Source organism: Odocoileus virginianus, chromosome 5, assembly GCF_023699985.2.
Source record: "Odocoileus virginianus isolate 20LAN1187 ecotype Illinois chromosome 5, Ovbor_1.2, whole genome shotgun sequence".
Classification (NCBI taxonomy): Eukaryota; Metazoa; Chordata; class Mammalia; order Artiodactyla; family Cervidae; genus Odocoileus; species Odocoileus virginianus.
In genome coordinates this window covers 41,017,751-41,041,260 of record NC_069678.1, presented here as the reverse complement: position 1 = coordinate 41,041,260, position 23,510 = coordinate 41,017,751, and the positions used below count along the sequence as shown (strand labels likewise).

Here is a 23,510-nt window from a genome sequence, read left to right as displayed (position 1 = left end):
GTTTTTCCATAGGATGAAAGCAGAAGAGGGTTTAACTAAAGGTTTTATGTATTAATTGCAGATGGTCTCTAGGAATTAAAAGATTACTTCTATAAAGCTCCTTAAATCATAATGGAATCAAAGGAAAAGAGGTGATGAAAAGATATTTAATACTAGTTTATTCAACAATGAAAACAGAATAATAATTCTAATGTGCCAATTAACCCTATTTTTCAGTAGCTAATTTTACTACCTACACTGTGTCCCCCACTTTGGGACTGAGTTTATACTGTTTCTGAAGAGAACTATGGCAACCACGGGCTTCCTATGTGGTGCTAGTGGTAAAGAATCTGCCTGCCAATGCAGGAGATGTGGTTCAATTCCTGGGTCGGGAAGATCCCCTGGTGAAGGAAATGGCAACCCACTCCAGTATTCTTGCCTGGAGAATCCCATGGACAGAGGAGCCTGCCAGGCTATGGTCCATAGGATTGAAAAGAGTTGGACATGACTGAAGCGACTTAGCACATACACACTCACGGTAACCCACAGAGCAAAAGATTAAGGAGTATGTTAATTCAGGAAATGTTACTTTACCAGCTAGACCTGGAAGTAGTTATTAACTTTTTTTTCCATTTATTTTTATTAGTTGGAGGCTAATTACTTTACAATATTGTAGTGGGTTTTGTCATACATTGACATGAATCAGCCATGGATTTACACGTATTCCCCATCCCGATCCCCTCTTCCACCTCCCTCTCTACCCGATCCCTCTGGGTCTTCCCAGTGCACCAGGCCCGAGCACTTGTCTCATGCATCCAACCTGGGCTGGTAATCTGTTTCACTGTAGATAATATACATGTTTCGATGTTGTTCTCTCAAAACATCCCACCCTCGCCTTCTCCCACAGAGTCCAAAATTCTGTTCTGTACATCTGTGTCTCTTTTTCTGTTTTGCATATAGGGTTATCATTACCATCTTTCTAAATTCCATATATATGTGTTAGTATACTGTATTGGTCTTCATCTTTCTGGCTTACTTTACTCTGTATAATGGGCTCCAGTTTCATCCATCTCATTAGAACTGATTCAAATGAATTCTTTCTAATGGCTGAGTAATATTCCATGGTGTATATGTACCACAGCTTCCTTATCCATTCATCTGCTGATGGGCATCTAGGTTGCTTCCATGTCCTGGCTATTATAAACAGTGCTGTGATGAACACTGGGGTGCACATGTCTCTTTCAGATCTGGTTTCCTCGGTGTGTATGCCCAGGAGTGGGATTGCTGGGTCATATGGCAGTACTATTTCCAGTTTTTTAAGAAACCTCCACTTTTTAATTTTAGGGAACAGCATTTATTTATTTATCAGTTCATTTCTCAAACACTATCTACTATGTGGTAGGTTTTATTCTGGACACTGATAACCAGTGTATCAAAGTTCTCTGCTCTCAAGAAGTTTATATTCTAACAGAGATAGAAAATGAATACTTTCAAATAGCACTAACTGCTATCAATAAAACAAAACAGGAATATTGTGAAGGAGAATGACCAGGAGTAACAAGAACACATAGCCATGAAAGGCTTCTCTAAGATGATGTTTGAACACAGACCTGAATAATGAGATAAGAACCAGTCATTTAAAGAGCAGGTGAAAGAATTCTCTAGATAAAAAGTAAGCATGTTCCAAAGAACAGAGATAAGGTCAGTAGAGTTGGTAAGGAGAAAGTGGTACATCTTGAAGGATTCAGAATAGAAATCTGATTTGACTGGAACTAACATGTGCTGTATGAAGGGCTTATTAATTTTCTTTTTGTTAGAATCGTAGACTGAGAGCTGGAAGGGAGTTTAAAGGTATGTATTCCAATTCCCTACGCAGTGCAGAAATACCAGTGCAGGAAACTCAGAGAGACAGTCATGAGACTGCTTGAGACACACTATTTCACAAAACCATTTGTTTTAAAGCAGCTCAATATTATACTGCGCTGAAATTCACTCCAGCATTCCATTCACTACTCAATCTATATATACTTTGTGATAATTATGTGCTGGGTATTATAACACACTGGGAATTAGATGGTATCAAATACACTTCATGCCCTCAGGGAACTCACTGTCTCTCAGAGAGCTTAACACAGACATTGGAAATTCAATAAATAAATCATTTAAATTTTATCCTCTAGAGTTACTCATTATACGTATTCTCTCTTCCTTTCAAATATTTAAAATTCAAATATTGTATCTCCCCTCATCTGTATTCTAGGGAGGGGAAATGTAATAAGCAGAAAATGAAGTAGATATGCAGTATGTCAGGTTTTAAGGCGACAGGTTAAGGAAAGATAAGGAATCTCAGGCAGGTGGAGGCATTGCTGTTTTACATAGGGTTGGTCTGGAAGATCCAATCTGATAAGAGAACATTTAAGTAAGGACTAACGAACAGTTGCCAGGCATTGCACTAGGTCCTGGGGACTAACTTTATGTCCATGGGTGGCAACTGGGTGAAGCTAAAATCAGCAAATCTACCTCCAGCAAATTAAATTGCAACCTGAAGATGAGTAGGAACTACAGGGGTAAAGAACTGGGCAAGACAAAGCAGGTGCAAAACCCAGGAAGTGAAGAGAGAGCAAAGAGAACAAGGAGAGGCGATGACTGGGCTCCTTGTTACATCACTGATCTGAGAAAATCCTTCTCTGAATGTGTTTTAATTTTGTCCATGTTCCCCTTTGGGAATGACTGGTATCATTATCTGCTTTATTCTAGATGCCATATCTCTATTAATGCAATCAGAGATTTCAGGCTTAGTCCACTGAATTTGGAATATATGTATATACGGTAATCCATCAGAGCCACTGAATTTTTTTGCACATGAAATGCCTATGACAATCACTGTCACAGCTACTCGAGGCATCCTACTCTTGACAGAGCTTATGCTCTAACCACAGTAATAGCAGAGAATAGACCAGGGAGGAAGTTGGCGACAGGTATGGAAAACGGCCTGTCTCTGTCAAGCCTCCTTGCTTTTTTGTTCTCCTCTCCACTGCTCCTGGGGTGTATACCTTCACTGTGTATGAACACTCTTGCTTCCTGCTACAGTAAGTCTGCTGAGAAAATATAAGGGACAAATTAAATACATGTATTTTAATGCCCTTTGAGAATTCTTCAGCTGTCTAAAACTCACATAAATTCCATTTTCCAGCAAACTAATATAACTACAGTTTACTTAGTCCGAGCCCCAAGCATACCCCTATGGTGAAAAGCAAAAAATCTCAGCTGTCACTATGTAATCTCATTACCTCATAAGCAAGGCTTTACTGCTGTCTTCCAGTTTATTCCTATGTGCCTTCTGTACCTGGCTTCAATACCCCTCACTTCACTCCATGCCTGCCCTCTGTTTATGCTGCTGCTGTAATAAGTTCTGCTGTCAAGTGGCCCCTTTACAAAGTATCTTCTTTAACTTGGAAGAACTGACATTCTAGAAAAGTAAGAAACAGTGCCAGGGTAAGTCACTTAGTGTGAAAATGCTGTGTACATTTTGCCATCCACTCACCATTGTTTCCAGGTGGCTGAAATATATTGGGTTGAACAAAAAGTTCGTTTGGGTTTTCCTGTCAGACGGTTATGGAATTCCAGAAATATACAACTAATGAGCTGCTTCTGCTTTGCAGCCCTCTAGGGTTCTGACTGAATCTAGTGGCATGTATCTAAAGTGACTCAACAGTCCTCCTGTTCTGGCACCAGTGTAGAAAGCTTACACCTCCTCTTCTGATGCATGACAAGGCAAAATATTCCATTTCACACAGTGATTTGGAAAGAATGTGACTGGCAGGTTCTTAAATATTAGGGCTTACCAAGATTCACTGCAATACATGATATAGGTGAGGTCTACTTCCTGAAAATTATAATTTTATTTTCACTCCACAAGTATCAGAGATGTCATAATGAAAAACTCAAAAGAAGTCCTTGCTCTCATGGAGCTTAAAACAGTGACAAGTGATACTATAACCACAAATTTAGATAAACTTACAGTTTCGCCCCTAAAGCCCTTTTCACCTCTGGGTCCCTGAAAGACAAAAGAAAATGTTAGTTTATTTTTTATCAAATGTGCTTGAGGCTGTATACAGAAACATGATAATTTATGGTTTTTTTTTCCTTATCTAGCAAGACTTATTTAGTTAAATTTACATAAATTCTAGTTTTCTTTTCTTATGTTAAGCGAAGCAAAACAAAAACAAATACACTGTATTGATTCATCATATCTGTTTTGCTATTCCTAGTCTTACTTTAAAGTGAGATGTTATGCTACTTATTCATTCAGTTAAGTCAAAGCAGCTGATATGATAATCAAATGCAAAATAATTTAGAAAGGAAATTAACAGATTAAATTCTTCTATATCTGTTTTCCTCGGCCTTTTAAAACCTTGCTTCCAGGGTGGTTTCCTTCTACTCTTTTATCATCTTTTTTAAAATCCTCCTTCTGAGCTACATCCTATAAATTTTGAAATGTTGTATATACTTTCATTCAGTTCAAAATATTTTCTAACTTTCTTTGAGACACTCGGGTCCATGAATTGTTTATAAGTATGAAGTTTAACTTTCAAGTGTTTGGCGCTTTTCCTATTATCTTTCTAGTTTACTAATTCTTAGTTTAATTCCATTATGGCCAGAGAACATACCTTATATGGCTTCTACTCTTTTAAGTGTAATAAAATTTGTTTTATGATCTAAAACATGGTTTATTTCAGTAAATGTTCCATGTGCACGTGCTGTTGCTGGAACTACTGTTATTTCTGTTACTATTTTCATGTTCATCCTTGTGGAAATTGCATATGTATTTTTTCATTAAAAAATGAAATAATACTATTCATCTTTTCTGTAACATGAATATGCACCCTCAAAATATTAATGCTTCTCTGTATCAACCCACAATTCCCACATAACTATAATGTTTACCAGTATTTAAAAACCTATAATAATATTTAAAATAAATTGCCTATTATATATTTCTTTTTCTAATTTTTGTCATGATAGACAACACTGTGATGAATATCTTGGCACTCAAAATTTGTTTTAATAAAAATTGTCCTTCAGAAAGCTTCTTTGAAAATGCACTTATACTTGCAATATACAGGAGTGTATGTATTTTTTTTTTCCTGACACATGCTCTAATATACTATCACTTTTTGTTAATCCTGCAGGCTAAAAATACCATATCATTATCTAATCACAATATATTACTTATTTTGTGTTTCCTATCTTGTATTTAATTCATTTTAAACTAGGTATTAAATTTTAAAAAGGGCTTCCCTGGTGGCTCAGTGGTAGAGAATCTGCTTGCCAAGTAGGTGAACCAGGTTCAGTCCTTGGGTCAAGAAGATCCTCTGGAGAAGGAAGTGGCCACAAAACCACTCCAATATTCTTCCCTGGAGAATTCCATGGACAGAGGAGTCTGGTGGGCTACAGTTCATAGAGTTGCAAAGAGATGGGCATGACTTAGTGACTAAACAAGACCAACTTTAAAAAGCTGATTTTTAAGGTAGCTTTACGGAACTTCTTTTTACACTCTCTCCCACCTCTAATCCAGTATTGACTTGGTAAAAATCTGTATTCTTTTTCTAATCAAATATTGAAAAATGTGTTTCTATGTGGATGGGGTGATTGGTCATATTTTATAATGCTGATATCATATACTCTTTTATGCATGATACATTTCATGCTAAATAATACATCATGAAACAACAGTCAGCCAAACTAGATATAAATTCTTTCTAAGTTTCATAATATTCCACTAAGTGTCCAGATCACAGTTTACTCAACCATTCTTCTACAGATGAGCATTCATGTTATTTCATACTTTTCCCCCCAATACAAATGGTGTTGTGAAAGAAAAACAATCTTTGTTAAATTTCCTTAGTGTATTCAGTACTTTTATTTCTATGGGACAAATTCCTCAAAGTGGAACTTCTTGGTCATAGCATATATGTACATTTATTTTAACAAATATCTTTTTAGAAAGGCTGTAATTCACATTTCTAACAAACATACTACTCTCCCTGCAGCCTTTTCTGAGAGATTAGATGCAATATCTCATTATTACTTCAATTTAAGTTTCTCTGACTAAAAGTTAGGAGAATACCTTTTCAGATAGTTACTGACCTTTTGATTTGTTCATTTCTCTAAGTTTTCTTTTGATACCAATTTATAAAGCTTATATATTAACCCATTATACATTGTTTGCTTTGCAATTACTTTTTCCCAATTGTATTGGTTTTATTTATGGAATCTTTTCCCATACAAAATTTAAAAAATTTAAAGTATTCAAATATCTTTATGTTCTTTCATAGTTTTCAGATGAAGTGGCAGAGGTTGAGAAGGTTAGATAGCATCACTGACTCACTGGACATGAGTTTGAGCAAACTCCAGGGGACAGTGAAGGACAGGGAAGCCTGCTGTGCTGCAGTTCATGGGGTCACAAGAGTGGGACACAGCTTAGTCACTGAACAACAAATAAAGGTCTCCCCAATCCTTAAGCTATACTTTGGCTTCCTATTTTTTCTAAGATTTTTAATTGCTTCTTTTCTTTCTTTCCTTTTTTTAAAAAGTTCATCAGAGATTTTTAAAAAATTGGGTGAAATAGGCTTCCAATTTCATACAGCAGTAGTAAGACTAAAAGGAATTTTGTCCTCCTTCCCAATCACTGGGGTAGGAATGGGTATGTGGTTGATCAAAAGACATGAAAAATAAATATGGGAGAATTCTTGAAAAGTTTTATTTTTCCCAAGACAGGGATATAGATCACTTTTTCACTTTGGATAATTATATCTAGATGTGATAACTGAGAAATTGTAGTCATTTGCCCTAAACCTAATTATGAAGATAACATTTAGGATGGCAGAATAGAGATGTGGAAATGGTCTCGGATAACAAGGTTAAGTCACCAAATACACCAAATCTGAAGCCCTTCCTAACTCTGAGATTCCCATAGTAAAATATAAGTTTCCTTATTGTTAAAGGCAGTTTGATTTAGGGTTCCTATTACTTGCAGCCCAAATCATACTGATATACCATTTTCCTTATAATTAAATTCCCATGTAGTCTAAGACCTAATTCCAGGCTTGAAACTGCTACAATGATCTATTGTTTGTACTACCACATAGTTTCATTTACAAAGACTTTGAAATAATGTTTTCTTATTTGGAAGAGCAAGTCCTCCATCCCCCACCACGATTTTTTTCCACAGTGTGTTTTGACCATTCTCAAATGCTTATTCTTTCATAGTGAACTTTCCTTAGAAGTTTCTTCTGAGAATAGAAAAAAATAGAAGATGGAAAAAATTTGATGTGCATGCTGAACATTATAAGGGCCTTTAAGAACTATCTAAACAAAACACAGTGAGATATTTTAATTGAGCCACTTCTTTATCATATTTTCCTTGACCAATTAATACTTCACATTTTTGATGGAAGAGAACAATCATTTCATAATCAGAACAGTATGTGTTCCTTAGCTTGCAGAAGAACCACCCACTGAAATATGAGACTTCTCCCACTTACAACCTCCCACTTAGACTATATAGCTCTGAGTCGTAAATGCTGCAAATCTAGAGAAATAGTGAGTTACACACTTTGTTTTTTAAAAAATAAAAAAGCCAATAACTTTGATGGTGAATTCTTCTCTAAATTTATCAATGAGAATACTAACACTTAATATTTGAAGGATTCTGTTTTATATTTTTAAACTCTGGTCTCTCTATATATCACACTTTCAAATGATTCAAAATACTGATTCCTTGCAGAGAATGAATCTTTCCTTTCCAAGTCTCAATTTTCCTCTTGTGTGTTTACACTATTTAGTTTTGTAAAACCCTCCCATGACTACCTCACCATTCACTGTCTTATTTTCCTATTTTATTTCATAGCAAAGATTCCCTAAGTCACTGGCATACGTTAACTCTCTCAACTTCCTCTCCAGATATTGCTTGAATGGAGTAGAAAGAGCACTGCTCTTGAAGTAGGAAATATCTATGTTATTCACTGCCTGTATCATCTTAAATAACGAAGTGAACCTTCATAAATTCATGTTTACTCCTGTCCTGAATGCAAATAACCATACATGCTCCAAAGTCTTCTTAAGAATTTGAGAAAAGTTATTATTACATATTTTTATTTACTTCCTTCCTCAGTGCAAGCTGTACTCCATCTTCTGCTGCAATTTATCCTCTTAAAGATCACTGTTAGCTACTCCTTTCTGGAAACTGACCTTAATCTTGTGCTTTTCTGGGTTTTCTGCTATTTCCACCAACTATTTCTTTCTTTTATAAGAGTGAGTACTTTTAAAGACTCAAATCTTGGATGTCTATCTTTTCTTACTCTCTCTCTTTCAGAAAATATTCTTTTTATTGCTTTCCTGATTATGATGCTCAACCCCTCTCCCCCGACCAGTTCTATTTTCCTTTCTCATTCCAGTGTTAAGTGCCTACCTCACTATATGTATCTTCTTCATTACATTTGATCTCTTAATTCTTAGGAGTAACTTTTAGATGAAAATGTACATTTTTGCCCTTGCTTCTCAAATACCCAGAGTGATTCCTTGTGGATTACTCTGGAATAGGATTAAATTAAAAAAGAAAAGAAAATGGAAAAAAAAAGACCTGTATTGCAACGAACTTACAGTTCTACCTGTTGGACCTATTATACCTTCTTTGCCAAAGGGGCCAGTGTTTCCCTGTAGAGATTAAAAAAAAGAAAAGAAAAGAAAAGAAAACAAGTCAGTTTCATTGCCAGTATAATTCAGAAAAATTCTAGAAAATGTCTTGCACAATAGCAAAATAGTCCATGTCCACATAATTCCAGTTTTTATTACAAAACCTTATGATGTTAGCAGAAATCATAGTAATTTTGATCTGAATAAATTCTGCATATTATTATAATTTTCCATGGAGGAGAATTAAACTATAATTTCTAACAAGCTGGGAAATCAGTATTGCAATTTTTATTTGGTGATAAGTTTCAATGATGCCATTTTATATGTATGTCATTGCATAACAAATGCAATTGCTTTAAAAGAAGACTACAGAGGGTCATGTAAATAATTTTAAATAAATTTATTTACAGATGTTGAAGGAGCAACTGTCTGAGTGGCATACAGCGTGGAGTTGATAGAAATTATGGGAAAGGACCAGAGGGCATCCTTATGACCAATTAAACTTCTGATTCCTTCATCAGAAATAAGAATGCCTAAATCACAGGGCCATTGTAAGAATTAAATGTGAAAACAAGTTTCAAAGTGTAAGCTGCTACTGGATTATGAAGATAACTTTAAATAAGCTGTATGTCTAGTCAACGCCTCCCAAAGATGGAGCCTGTCATTTCTTAATAAATACAAAATACTTTAGCTATTTTCCCTCAACCCCTATTCCCACTCCCACTGGCTGCAAATTTCAGTGTCTCTAGCTCCACTTGACCTGGAATATATAAATGTGAATATCTAACAGGCTTTCTCTTTGTCCATCTCCTGCCAAGGCACAGAAAATACTATCAATGGAGGTAATTATAATGCTATGCAGTCTACTGATAAAAAACTTTAACATTAAGTTGGCTTAGAATGAGAGAAATTATCCGATACTCTAAAAAGTAAATGTAATGAAATCACATTAAACATGAAGATCTACTTTAAGTGATAATTTTATAACATGGTACACAAATCTCAAAGATTTACAATCAAGAGGCTTGATTTCTTAACCTAATCAAATATATCCTCTATACTGACTTATTACTGGAAAAAAAAGTCAGTAAAGCTTTAATAAATTTGACCATGATCTATCTGAAACAATGATTTATTTTTTAAAAATTCAGAGGTATACATAAACTCTAGAAAGAGTAGACCCAAAGAGCAAAGAGCAAAATACTGTTTATTTTTATCTAAATGTGTTCAAAAGATGAGGTGCTATGGTATTAACTACCTAAACATAACTTTGAAATGAATAAGAATTAATCTAGATATCCTACATTAATTTATTTAACCACTAAATATTGGTTATTGAGCAAGCACTAGGCACTAGGTCACTTAATATTCATTCTACTTTTCAGTCATGCAACTAGCAAGCAACCTCTAATACATTATTCAGTCAATCAGATGTGGATTCAAATAATGACTCCTTTACATACTAGCCATATATGACATTCAGCAAATTACCTTGTGGAGATTTAGTTTCCTTATCAGAAAAATAGAGATAATAGCTTCTCTCATGGGATTTTATAAGGAATAAATGATATAAGGACAAAAACTGAACACCAGTATTTTGTACATAATAGCTTTTTGCTAAATATTAATCTAGCAAGACTTTTCACTTGTCTCTATAATGACTTAATAAAGGAACATTTACAATTATAATTTATTTGTGAGCTAGTTACCAAAACTTTATTATTGTAGAGCTGATAAAATTTCTGGAGCTGCAAAGCAGTATAGGCTTAGATCCTGGCTTACAGAGACACAGCACCTAGTATGACTCTGCTTAGGACAGAGGCTAGACAAGCAGCCAACTTCTCTTTGACAATATCAAGAAAAGATTTAATTACCTGAGAACTTATTTGCACCTGGAGAAGTATTGAGAGGGGGGTCTATAAATAAACATTTCCCATGACAACACTGCATTTTGTATTATGGAAAACAATTTATTGGAACAGTTAGGGAAGGGGTGTAGGGTTTCTAAAAATGGACTTTTCATTTAATATTTGCACAAGACAGTGGTTTTCAGTTGTTAAGTTCTTCAAGATTCAGTCCTCTTATGTCTGAACTGCTCACCTTCCTCTCTCTCAACTCTCTCCACCCCCGCTTTAGCAGCTGCTATCAGTCATAGAGGGGCTTCCCTGGTGGTTCAGATGGTAAAGAAGCTGCCTGCATTAGTCATAGAGGAGCTACTACTACATTCAAACCAATGCTTCTTTTTTTTTTTAACCTTTTTTTTCTCTATAGTTTACAGATCATCTCATCAATTAGGAGAGTGTGGTTAATAAAAACAAAACTAAGAAAGCAAGGAAACAAAAATAACCAATAAAAAAAAATAACCAATAACTGCTGGTAGCTTATCTATGCCATTAATATTTATTTTCTTTACAGTTTACAATTTCAGGCACTAAACAGCTAACTGGAGTTCTTCTGAGTCCTGATCTTTCCAACTCTTTAATTAATTCCTCATCACTCTCTAGGGATATCCACCCCTGAGCAGAGCGATTGGGAAACATTTTTCAAAGTGTGGTCTGAGGAACTCAGGTCATAGACAAGTCTCCTCCAGGTGGTACATGAGGGTGGTCTCCAGTTCCTGGTCATATTAATGCTTATAACATGAAACCACTTTATGTTTTTGTTCCTGGTGTAAGTTAATAAATACATTATCCAGCAGTCATATTAATCCCCCCCCCTTTTTTTAAAGTAAGAACCAAGAAGCATGGGTGGTCTGCAGGGTCTTTTGTTCAAACTAATATATGAACTAACAGAGGTTGAGAACCTCTCTGCATGTGCTCTAATGAATTTCTATTTTAAAAGTAATTTTATTAAGTTATTAATTTGAAGTATATTATTTGTAGAATTTATAACCCTAATTCCTGCAATGAGCAAAGAAATACAATATATGGGAAAGCAGATGGCTTCATACTTACCCTCTGTCCAACAGGGCCTTTAGGACCTGATATTCCAACAATGCCAGCATCTCCCTCGGGACCCTAGAAGCATGATTTAAAAAAAGCCAAAATATGAACATTTTACACTTGAAATAACCTTGTACCAATCTATTAAGAACTGGACCTTAAAAAAATGGAACATGATAGTTAATGAGTACAGACTGAAGTATTTTGGAGGAATTGTACTGAGGTCTACAACTGTCTGAAATACATCAAAACTAGACTAAGATAGAGGGAGATAGGAATAGTTGGTTGGATGGGTACATAATAAAGTGAGTAAAATGTTATTGTAGAATATAGGTAATAGGTATATGCATGTTAACTCATTCTCTCAACATTATGGTATGTTTGAAATTTTTCATAGTAAAATACTTGGAAAAACAGAAGATACAGAAGTAAATTATTCAATAAAACTGCTAGGAAAATAAAATTAACATTCAAAACTCACTTATATAATTCCATACCAACTGAAATTTTGCCGATTAAAAAAGAAAATAGAAGCTCAAGTCAGAGATTAAATATTGGTATTTCAACACGTTTTTTTTTTTCCTAGATAACTAGAGACCAGTTGAAAATATGTAAGCATACTTTGGGACCTGGGAATCCTTGGAAACCCGTCAAACCTTGAATACCATGTTCTCCCTGTAATGTGAATAGAAATGATTATCATTATTGTATGATGGTGGCCCGGTATGCAGAATAATAAGTGCTCAGTGAATTTCTGAGTTGGCACCTACAGGTTGCCCTTTCATGCCAGACTCTCCACATGGTCCTTGATCACCTTGTGCCCCCTGGTAACCTCTTTTACCTGGAATTCCAGGTTGACCAGGCAGCCCTTGTTCACCCTATGGACAAAAAAAAAAAGAAAGGTAATCTTGACTTTAGAACCTATAAACATATTATTTTAAAATGAAACCTAAATTCTGGCCCATCCTCAAGCATAGTACAAGGCACTGGGGAAGTCAAAATCTGCATGATCATTCTCCCCACCAATATTCTCCACATACATAATATTTGATTACAATGAACAAGGAATGTGGCAGTAGGGGAAAGAGAATTCCAGAGATTGTGGTCATGACTATGGAAAGAGGAGGAGAGAGGGGGCCTGCAAGTGTGGGAGCAGGATAGTGGGGCTACAGGGAGGGTGTGGTATGTGCGGGGGTGTTTGTATGTGATGGAGCTTGTGTTTTATTTGAATGGAAATTCTTTTGCTGTGTTTTCTTTACCATACAGAGATGATTCAGCTGATACCACAAACAGAGCAGAATCTCTTGGAATGTGAACCCTGGTTTTTGCCATGATTATTTTTTTCAGTTCCATCATTAAGAAATTTCCGTTATCTGTTTCCCAAGATTCCTTTGATACCAAGCCTCTTTATCCCATAAAAGTTCCTCTTAAAGATATAATTATTGTTATTTTGTTTTTAAAAGTCAAGTATTTTAAAATATATTTTTATTTTGTTTAATAGCTTTTACAATTTCTAAAACTTAGAACTCATGTTCAATTTGTAGATAAGGTAATGAAAAATGATGCTTGGTAAACTCTGACTAAAGCTTTCAGATTAGCAAATTATCCTTCACTGTCTTGAGATAAAGATATAGCTTTGGGACTTGACAAATTGGATCTTTTTTATTTTTTTTTCCAGATTCACACAAAAGAGGTAGTGATCTTATTTCTTTTCCCAATTTTAGCATTTTCTCAGCTATCTTTTTTAAGTGGAAAGGGATATTCATGGTATAAACATTAACAGGCTCAAATTGTAAATAATAAGTTGCTGAGTCATCTTTTTCAGAATACCTCAAAATTCTTTAGAAGTGAAGTCTTGAAAATCAAATTAAGAGATAATAATGATGAGGGTGCCAATGTCTTAATCCTGGTCTTTTATGGAACTGCATTAGATATTGCTCTAATCTCTTGGCTGTCTGGGTCAAATCTACAATACATTGAGATATTTCTAAGAGAGGTTTTATATGGAAAGCCTATTAACATGTGACAACACTCCTCGCAATGAAGATTAATGCAGGACAATTACTATCACTTTTACTTTAAGAAATAACCTGTGTGCTTATCATATTTGTTAATTAGTTGGTTAGGTTCAGACTTAGTGGAACAGGAAGTGTACCTGAGAAAATACGTGACTGGAAGTAAATAAGATTTTTCTGTTTTGGAGAAGGTAGATGACAGAAAAGGAAGGAGAGACAAAATGAGTCAAAGAACATTTTTATAAAGCATCACTAATCCTGGGTTAAAAAGTTGTTCCAGCGAATTACATGCTCTGTGGCTATCATGGGAGATGGCTATGTCAAGGCCATGCACTCTCCTTTTTTCCTCTTGTGTTTTTTATTACTGGCCAAATTTAATTACAAGCTGTCAATCTTACCATCCTGTGATCTAGTCAATAAACTCAGGGCCAGGAAAGATGGTCAATACTGCGTATTCATCTGAACATGCAAGTACCTTCGGGCCTTGAACTCCTGGGCTTCCTGGTGGGCCTGACGAACCCTTTGCTCCTTGAGGACCTAGAGACCCAGTCAGTCCTGTTCTTCCTGGGCTGCCTCTGATGCCCTAAAAAACAGATAAGAAATGAGGACTGGAGTAGTTCTTAGGATATCCATCCAGAGGCTCAGTAAGTGAGGGAAGGATTGGTGTGCTGAAAGGCTGCCACTGATACACTGCCCAAGTTCGGGAGTTACCCTGGGCTGCTTTTGCAAATAGACAAAATGCTTAAATGATGTTTTGGCTTACCTGAAATCTCTAATTATAGTTAATGTAATGGTCTTGGGTTTTTAAAATAAAAATACCCAGGCAGTACAAAGTCCACCAGTGTCTCCTGACTAAAGAGCTTAGATGTGAAGCATGTTTGTTGTATTCTAACCTTTCGTGTTACACTCTGGTGTGCATGACAACTCTAATAACTGATAAATGTATCCTTAAGAAGGATATTCTTCTTATTGTGGTCATTATTTCTCAATATATACAAATGCCAAATCACTATATTTTACACTTGAAACTTATATAACATTATATTAACATTTCACTAAAAAAATAATATTCTCTTTCAATCGCATGATTCCAGAAAATTTGCTTCAAATAGCTTAATTACAAATAAAGTTAAGTAAGTAAACAATATTTCCTCAAAGCCTAATCCTAAAACAAGGATTTTTGTAGAGCTTGTGAGTGAAGGATAGTTATTACATTTTCATATGTTTAAAAAAATCAAAGGAAGAATAACATTTCAAGACATAGAAATTATATAAAATTATAGTTTCCATATCTATAAACAAAGTTAATTCATTTATATATTGTCTATGACTGTTTTGTGCTAAAATGGTAGAGTTCAGTAGTTGTACCAGAGGCTCAACGGCACGTATTACTTCCCACCTCTGATTGTTGCACTGCAAATTATAAATTGACAAGTGCTTTAAGCAGAACATATATTGACTTGCTGTGAGATTTTATTATCACTGCATATCCACTGTATCAAAACAAAAAAAAGAAGAAAAAAGTCAACTTTGAATGTTGTATTTTTAAGGCACAGTGGAATGTGGATTATTTTGTGATCAAGCTAGATGTCGAAGTTTTGTGTTTATTATGTGATGACACTAGAGCTGTGCTTAAAAAAATACTATATACATCAACACTATTATACCAAGCACTTGACACAATATTCCCACTTCACAGAAATGTAACAGAAAAATTAGGAAAACTAAAATGGAGTATCTCATTATAATAAAAAATTCTTCTCAAAAATTTGAAATGGAGTTGCAACTAAAGTGAAGTTTATAAGTGGTAAATTTGTTAGCCCAACAATGAAAATCGCTTATTGATAGATAATTAAATCATGCAGCAAAAATAAACTTGTTTGTTAGCCTTTTGGCAAGAACAGTTGCTTGAAATGTCAAGGACACTGGAATACTATCAATAGTCAATTAAAAGTCAAGGCAAATATTTCCAAGTGGTTTTCCTAGGCTCTTGATCAATCGATAGATGTTAGCAATACTACTGTTTATTTGAGGAACCAATGCTGAGTTTGAAGTGTCTGCAAAGTTAACCCCTATGAATAGTTGGTGGAATAATTATAGGTAAGAGTGACTTCAAGTAAGTTAAAAAACTAAATCAGTACAGCCTGATGTGGAATCTGCTACAATGTGATGATTGACAGCAACAGATCAGAAAAAGATGAACTAGACACATAAACAAAGCTTGTGAAAAAGTTAAGATATTTAGAGCCATGATTATTCATTGTATTTTATTCACCACCAGGTACTCTGAGGAAAATACTTAAATCTACAATATGTTATTGAGCCAGTACTGTCACGAGTGAACTCCACTGACTCTTGTAAATTTAACTTTCAGTGGTTCTGTGAATTTTTTTGTCAAAATAGAAACTGAATTTCTTGACTCTAACATGCAGCAGTTTGACGGCTTTGCAGGAATAAAGTTTTACTGGGCTTTTTGAGATGGCTCAAGTGTTTGTTTGTTTGTTTTTTTTTTTGTATTAGAACTGCTCTCAACCTCTATTACTAATGATATATGGTTTTAGAAATTAAATTTTGCTGAAGATTTATTCAATATTTATCTGTGAATTCAACCCAAAACTGCAAGGCAAAATAATGCTCACATGTGAAACACAGTGTGATAAAATCATTTTGATGACAACTATTTGAATCACAAGTAGTTCAAACAGCTTTATACACTTCCTCTGAAAAATTAAAGCAAGTGAGATCTCCATTTCCACAAAAATTTTTGGTGGGTAGATATTCTGAGCTCAAACACTTTCAGTAGCATTTTTCAGATCTAGATGCAAGAAATTTCTCTATTTCAAAATGAATTTAACTATACGAGGAGTTTCAACCGAAACTTCAACTGGAAATAACTAATGTACAACATAATGACATGCCTAAAAGGCAACTACCAAGAGAAGAACTTAGCAGAATTTTATAAATTCCTTCCAAGCAGTGAATATGCTAGATTAAAATCATATGCTCATGAACTGCAATATTTGGCAGTACATATCTATGTGAAAAAAATGTTCAAAGATGAAATATGTAAGACATGCAAAATATCATTACGTCAGCATTAACAAATGAAATATTAATGACAAGAAACTGTAATAAGCTAAATGTTATCTCCCATGCAAAAGAATTCCGTTTTTCTCATTAGTAGACTTGTATCACAAAAATCAATATTTAAAATCCATAAAAATTTATTTTCTTTCTTGTTACATAAGTTCTTAAGCAATACTCTTGATTTTGCTTTTTGCCTTGCAAACTCAAAAACAGTTATTAATATTTACAGAAAAATTTTTCTGACCTCTATTTTAGGAGATTATTATTACTTTCTGAGTTGATCCCTGGGATACTAAATTGGGTTGCACAATAGTTGTTCTATGCACTGAACAACATTTGCTAAATATCATCTATGTATAAGGAAGGTACCATGGGAAGCCCTGTGAAAAACATAAACAAGATGTGGCTTTTATTTTTAAGAAGCCTAAAATTGAGAAAGACTGTAATATATAAATAGTTCTAATAAAGGCAGAAATTAAAAAAAAAACATGAGAAAAGAGATATAAAGTAAATACTAGAGAGGTTCTGAAGAGGGGAAGTTACCTCTGGCACTAATCAGAAAAGGAATTACTGAGAAGGTAGGCTTAACTGGAATATAAGATAAAGATATTTCCCTAAAAGTTATAAAAGTGGTAGGAGAGATGACTGGCTCAAGATAGGCTAGAGTCATTTCTGTGGAGAGCCTGGCTGGCAGAATAGGATTTAAAAGGTAAAGCTAATTTTGAAGTTAATGTTAAAGCATTTTTCCTTTTTTAAAAAAAAAATCTCCTCCAAATCATCATGTATCTTTTTATCCTCTTACTAATGGCAAAAAATAGTACAATATAGTTTAAAAATTACCTTTTCGAAGTAGATTTTCCTCATGATCATAAAACACTAAAATAAGAACAAAAGTGTGTTTTGCGTCACTAGGTGTCATGTACTACGCTCAGTGCTTAAGGATATAGACTCTCATTGCTTAGTTTGACCTTCACATCTTTCTTTGTCCCAATCTACATCAACCATTTTCTCTCTCACCACTTATCTATATTGGTGACTCAATACTTGTAAGGAACCTTTATGAGGGTAAAATCTTCACAGAAGGAAGGGGAATGAGGATGGGAGGTGGGGAGGGAGAGAGATCCACATTGTGGATTTAGGATTCACGTGGTGTGGTTCTTCAAGGTTGCTTGCACCTTATCCTAAGCTCGTCAATGCTAGCTCTTTCTCTCTCTCTCTTTTTTTTGCCTTTTGGCTGAGGCATGTGGGATCTTGGTTCTGGATCAGGGATCTAACCCATGTCCCCCTGCATGGGGAGCACAGAATTTTAACCACTGTACCTCCATGGAGATCCCTCCCTTTTCTTCTTACAAGAAAAGGGTGTTTTACATTGATTTAATTTGGTCTGTGAGCCTTTTGGTTCCATACCTCTGGGGTAGATTATCTGTAGTGTACTTTCCATAGGAATGATGAGAACAGTGGAGACAGGAGATAATGCCATTTAAGAGCTCATTATTACAAATGAAAGCAAACCTATTCATAGTCATTTGAGATTCTACGATACAGAATTTCAGAAATGTTTAGGAAAGACCTAAGTCTTATACCAATGGCCAGGATTCTGATGAGAATATGACTACAGGAAAATCCAGTTTTAAAAACAAAGTTTGGATGAACAATGCTCCTCCCAGTAAAAAGAGGTTAAAAAAACCCAAAGAAACCAATGGCCTGAAAAGAAAGCTGATTTTACAAAGTCATAAACAAAAGATGAAAGGAAGAAAGAAAACAACTAAGTAGCTTCAGAATTAAACTAGCTGAAAGTTGTAAAATATGGATCAGTATAATTTTTTTTTTTAAATAGTGGGTTGTCTTTCAAGACTGAGTGTATCGTATGTCTGGACGTATTAGAGAAGTAGTGGATTCCAGATGGAGAGAACACATAACATGTGAAAGATCACCCTAGATGATTTTAGGACACCACAACATTCTGCAATTCTAAAACAGTACCACTTCACCTCACTTTATTTGTAATTTAAGTATTAAAAAAAAATCTTTTTTCTCAAACAGAAAAAAAAATCTATCTTTTGGATGACACATGAACAATGGACAGTCAGAGACTGCCAAACATTCCAGAAGTCAATAATATTTTTAGTGAGGATAATAAAGGCCATATGCCTAGTTTGCAGGGTTAACTGTACACTACACTAGGAGTTTAATTTTATTTGCAGTACTATCAGATATTTCACACAGCACAAAAAAATGTGTTCCAAATCATTTACTGTTCACATTGGTTTCTTAGAGAAAAATCTGAGGAAAGCAGCAGAGTGTTCTGTACAGAGTTCCAAGCAATGTTTCATACAAGTAGAGAACAAACATTTCTTATTATGAATACACAGATGGATGAGTGATTTTGTGTTCAAGAGAAACAGATGCTAATCCCTATGAATTCTTTCCAGTATCTTCTAAATGATTTGTCTAAAACCAATCAGCAAAGGATAACTCACTCTGAGCAAATTTTAAAAAGCAGATAAAATCAAAATTACCATTAATTTGTTCAGAGATGCCGAGACCAATCAACATTCTACCCGAGTCTTAAAAATGTTAATAAAATGGTAAAAGTACATGATGTCTAATGGCCAAAAACCTCCATTATCCTGAGATAGAAGCTAGCCTCCCTACTGAGAAGGGTTTTGACTCTGTAGCAAAGTGTCAATTTTGACAGGACTGAAGCTGATGGCTGCTTAAGACTTGTGTCTCCAAGGAAGCAAGTACTTGGATCAGTAATGACAGAATCAACCACCACCACAAGTTACATCTGTGGAGAGTCTTATATGTATCTGTAATGGCAATATGGTTGTGTTGTTTTATCTAATCTGATGTCAGTTATGAAAAGAAAATGAAGTTGCTTTTCACTTTGACTTCTCTGTGAGGAAAGGAAGGAGTAGCTTAAATATAAATATGCCATCATCCTGGAACTAAATGTAAAGATCTGGTAATGAAAATGGGGCTATCCATACATATCAGAGGATAGGCACAGAGAAAAATTTTGGAACAATGATGACTACTTTGGATTTAATAGTGAAATATACTACTGCTGTTTGAATGCCCCTTGGTTTAGCTGTCTTATTCTCGTTAGAATGGAAACAAACATATTAATAAAAAGAATGTGTTAAATAAAGGTTGGGCTTCCCTTGTGGCTCAGCTGGTAAAGAATCTGCCTGTAATGGAGACGTGGGTTCGATCCTAGGGTTGGGGAGATCCCCTGGAGAAGGGAAAGGCTACCCACTCCAGCACTCTGGCCTGGAGAATTCCATGAACTGTATAGTCCATGGGGTTGCAAAGAGTCAGACATGATTGAGTGACTTTCATATAAAACCCCACAAAAGAGGGTTAGCAAATGAATACTATCTTTAAAGTTTTGAGTAAGATTAGAAATTTTTGATGTTAATTTGATTTTTCAACAGTAGATTGATAAATTTTAAACTACATAGAACTTCAAATTGGTTTTGATGTTTTTATCTAAAATAAAATTACTAGGAAAAGAGTTTTATCTTTTCCCTACTGCCAAGAACACTCCCTTGTGCTCAATCATATGTTTATATAGTTACTTGCTATATGAGAAAACAGTAATTAAAACTAATGTAATTTCTATAGTACAAAAAAATAAATATGATGACCTATTTTTTTGGGGGGGGCATAATATTAGGCAACATAAGTGGGTTTTCCCAGTGGCTCAGTGGTAAAGAATCCACCTGTAATACAGGAGCCACAGGAGATGCTGATTCAGTCCCTGGGTTAGGAAGATCCCCTGGAGGAGGGCATGGCAACCCACTCCAATATTCTTGCCTGAAGAATCCTATGGACTGAGAGGAGCCTGGCAGGCTACAGTCCATGGGGCCACAAAGTTGGACACAGCTGAGTGACTGAGCACAATAGTATATACATATATATATGCATATATAAATATATACACACATACATACACATGCATACAACATAAAAGTACCATATTTTTAAAGCCAGCAAACCAATGGGTTATAAAAATAGTTCTTTGTTTCCTTTACTCCAAGCAACTGAAAGCACTTCTGTTTAAGTAGGAATTTCTCATTTTATTTGGCTTACTAAATATATCCCTCTTTGGAAAAAACTGGCTGTTTAAAAATACTTGGGATAGCAATTATTAGGTGATTATGTGCAGGGCTATATTACACATAAATATTGTAGCATTTATAACATTTTCTTGCAAGGGCAATCATAAATAATGTGGCCAAATGTTAGAAATAAGATTTATGAATGAGCTGTATACTAAAATTAGGAGGTAACGTTAGTTTTGAATTGCTAAACCTGTTAACACCTATGGAACTCAGAGTGGGACTGAACTGAGGCATGTCTTAAGGTAGTGGAGACAAGTCTGCCTGAAGGTCTGTGCTCAAGAGCATACACAATTGGCTCTTGTTCAGTTTTAATAGATACAGGCATTTCAACATTGTATTACCTTATAGAAATGAATCACTCATTCATAGAACAATTGATGGTTTATCGTTCTTGCAAAACAGTGTTTCAAATGTCACTAAAATATTGGACAACATTACTGTATCCTATGAAATCTCCTTTACCCAGGCCTCAGCCTATAATCACGAGACTAATGGGGGGGAGCAGGGATGAAGGAGGATATTTCACCTATGTCTTTCACTGTTAGCATGACTAGGCAGTCATACCACTATGAAGAAATGAAAATCCATCGTTTATTTAAAAAATAATAAGTCTATATCCATACTATCTTACTTGATCCTCAGGTAATCCTGTTAACATGCCAAACTCTTTCCTGACTGCAGGTCTTTTTCATTTGGGTCTTTCATATGGCAAGTTCTTCCCTCATTCTCTAAATATTTGGTTTACTCTTACCTTCAGTCCTTAGCTCAAGTGTAAGGCTTCTCAGTGAGTTCTCTATAGTCTACAATCTATCTTAAAATCTATTTACCATTATGCTTTCTTTCTTTCATAGCTCTTCCAACCATTTAGAATTAACTTGATTTGTTTATAGGCTACTACTCAATCATTAGGTTGTTTCATATTAAATTGTGATTTTTTTTTTAAAGGTCAAAAATGGTTAAATGTCAGTCATTTCTTGCTGTTCCACGTATGTTCCAGGAGGGCAGTTCTTTGCCCATCTTGTTTACTTTGGGCAGTTCTTTGCCCATCTGGTTTACTGCTATCTTTCCTAACTCCAGGCTTATACTGTAACTGAGCAGAACCTTATGGGGTCTTCCCTAGGACAGTCCCATCCCCCCATATCCTCTGCTTTAGCTCTCCTCTGAAGTATCCACACTATAATATCTGACAAACATTTCTTGAGTTGTTTCACACACATTCAAGAAGTGAAAGTCACTCAGTCATGTCCGACTCTTTGCAATCCCAAGGTCTGTAGCCCACCAGGCTCCTCTGTCCATGGAATTCTCCAGGCAAGAATACTGGAGTGGGTTGCCATTCCATTCTTCAGAGTATCTTCTTGAGCCATGGATTGAACCCAAGTCTCCCGAATTGCAGGCAGATTCTTTACTGTCTGAGCCACTAAAACTCAAATGGATGAAATTAACTACCTGATAGCTATGGGTAAGTGACCCCCAGTCCCACTGGCAGCTAAGGATTGACAATGTTAACCCCCCTCTGACCACCCTGTAACCTCACAATGAACCAGAGAATTGTTTATGAGCCAAACACATATCCTGTGATTTCCTTAACTGAACCTTTCAAAATGCTTTGCTGAAACTCATCTGAGAGTTTGGGGCATTTGAGCACTACCTGTCTAGGACTCCTTGTATGGTGACTTATAATAAACACTGCATTTTCCTTCCCCACAGCTTGGTGTCAGTGAATTGGCTTTACTGTGTAGGCAAGTGGACCCAAGTTTGGTTCAATAATACTGTTAAGTACTAAACAAATATTTGGTTACTGAATGTTAGCCTAGCCACGAAAATTATTATGAAAAAACAATAACTCAATAAGTGCATGCAGCCTACCAAGCACCTCACATACAACATCTCATTTGATCCTTATAAAAACCATATGAATTAGATATTACTGTATCCATTTTGCAGATGATTCTTAAGTAGCAAGCACATCTTAATTTTAAACTCAGCTCTCTAAAGTTATAATTATTATGCAAAGAACATTTATTCTTCAAATATTTATTGAGTTTCTTCTAAATGGACCTGACACTATGCTAAGTACTAGAGATACAAAAACCAAAACAGAACACCAGTTCTATAGCAGCTTACAAATGCCTGGTGAGAAAGACATTAAGATCATTAATTAGTGCCCATATGATCCACGCTCTGATGGAATCAGTGTACAGAGTGTACAGAAGTTCAGAGCAGGCATGCTTAGCTTTGACTGAATAGTCCAAGGAAGGGTGCCTGAAAGAAATAACTGTTCAATTAAATTCAATCCTGAAAGATTAAGAAGTTTTGTTAATCTTTCTTAATCTTAACCTTCTTCCTAAGGTTAAAGATGGAAGAGTCTTCAAAGCAGAGGGAACATGTACAAAGGCATGAAAGTGGGGGAAATATACAGAGTTTGGAGGAATGTCTAACAAATTAAGCATGATTGAAAAAGCATAGCACAATGGTTAAGAACACAGGCTCTGAATCTAGACTGTGTGATTTTGAATCCTGGCTCTATTATTTATTGTGTGTGTGATCTTGAGCAATTTACTTAGTCTGAGTCTCAGCTTCCTTTTCTGTAAACTGAAGATAATAGCTATACCTACTTCATGGAGTTTTGGTCAGAATAAACTTCATATATACTCAGCACC

At 35.3% G+C, this 23,510-nt stretch overlaps 1 protein-coding gene across 1 annotated transcript in view; it reads right to left on the bottom strand.

The window, feature by feature from the left end:
* COL24A1 (collagen type XXIV alpha 1 chain) overlaps positions 1-23,510 on the bottom strand; it is a 350,400-nt gene that overhangs the window by 27,227 nt on the left and 299,663 nt on the right. Inside the window, exons 47-52 of the mRNA XM_070467179.1 lie at positions 14,109-14,216; positions 12,389-12,496; positions 12,240-12,293; positions 11,631-11,693; positions 8,644-8,697; positions 4,001-4,036 (exon numbers count right to left, since the gene is read on the bottom strand). Of these exons, the coding sequence (XP_070323280.1) occupies positions 4,001-4,036; positions 8,644-8,697; positions 11,631-11,693; positions 12,240-12,293; positions 12,389-12,496; positions 14,109-14,216 (423 nt within the window). The remainder of the gene's footprint in view (positions 1-4,000; positions 4,037-8,643; positions 8,698-11,630; positions 11,694-12,239; positions 12,294-12,388; positions 12,497-14,108; positions 14,217-23,510) is intronic.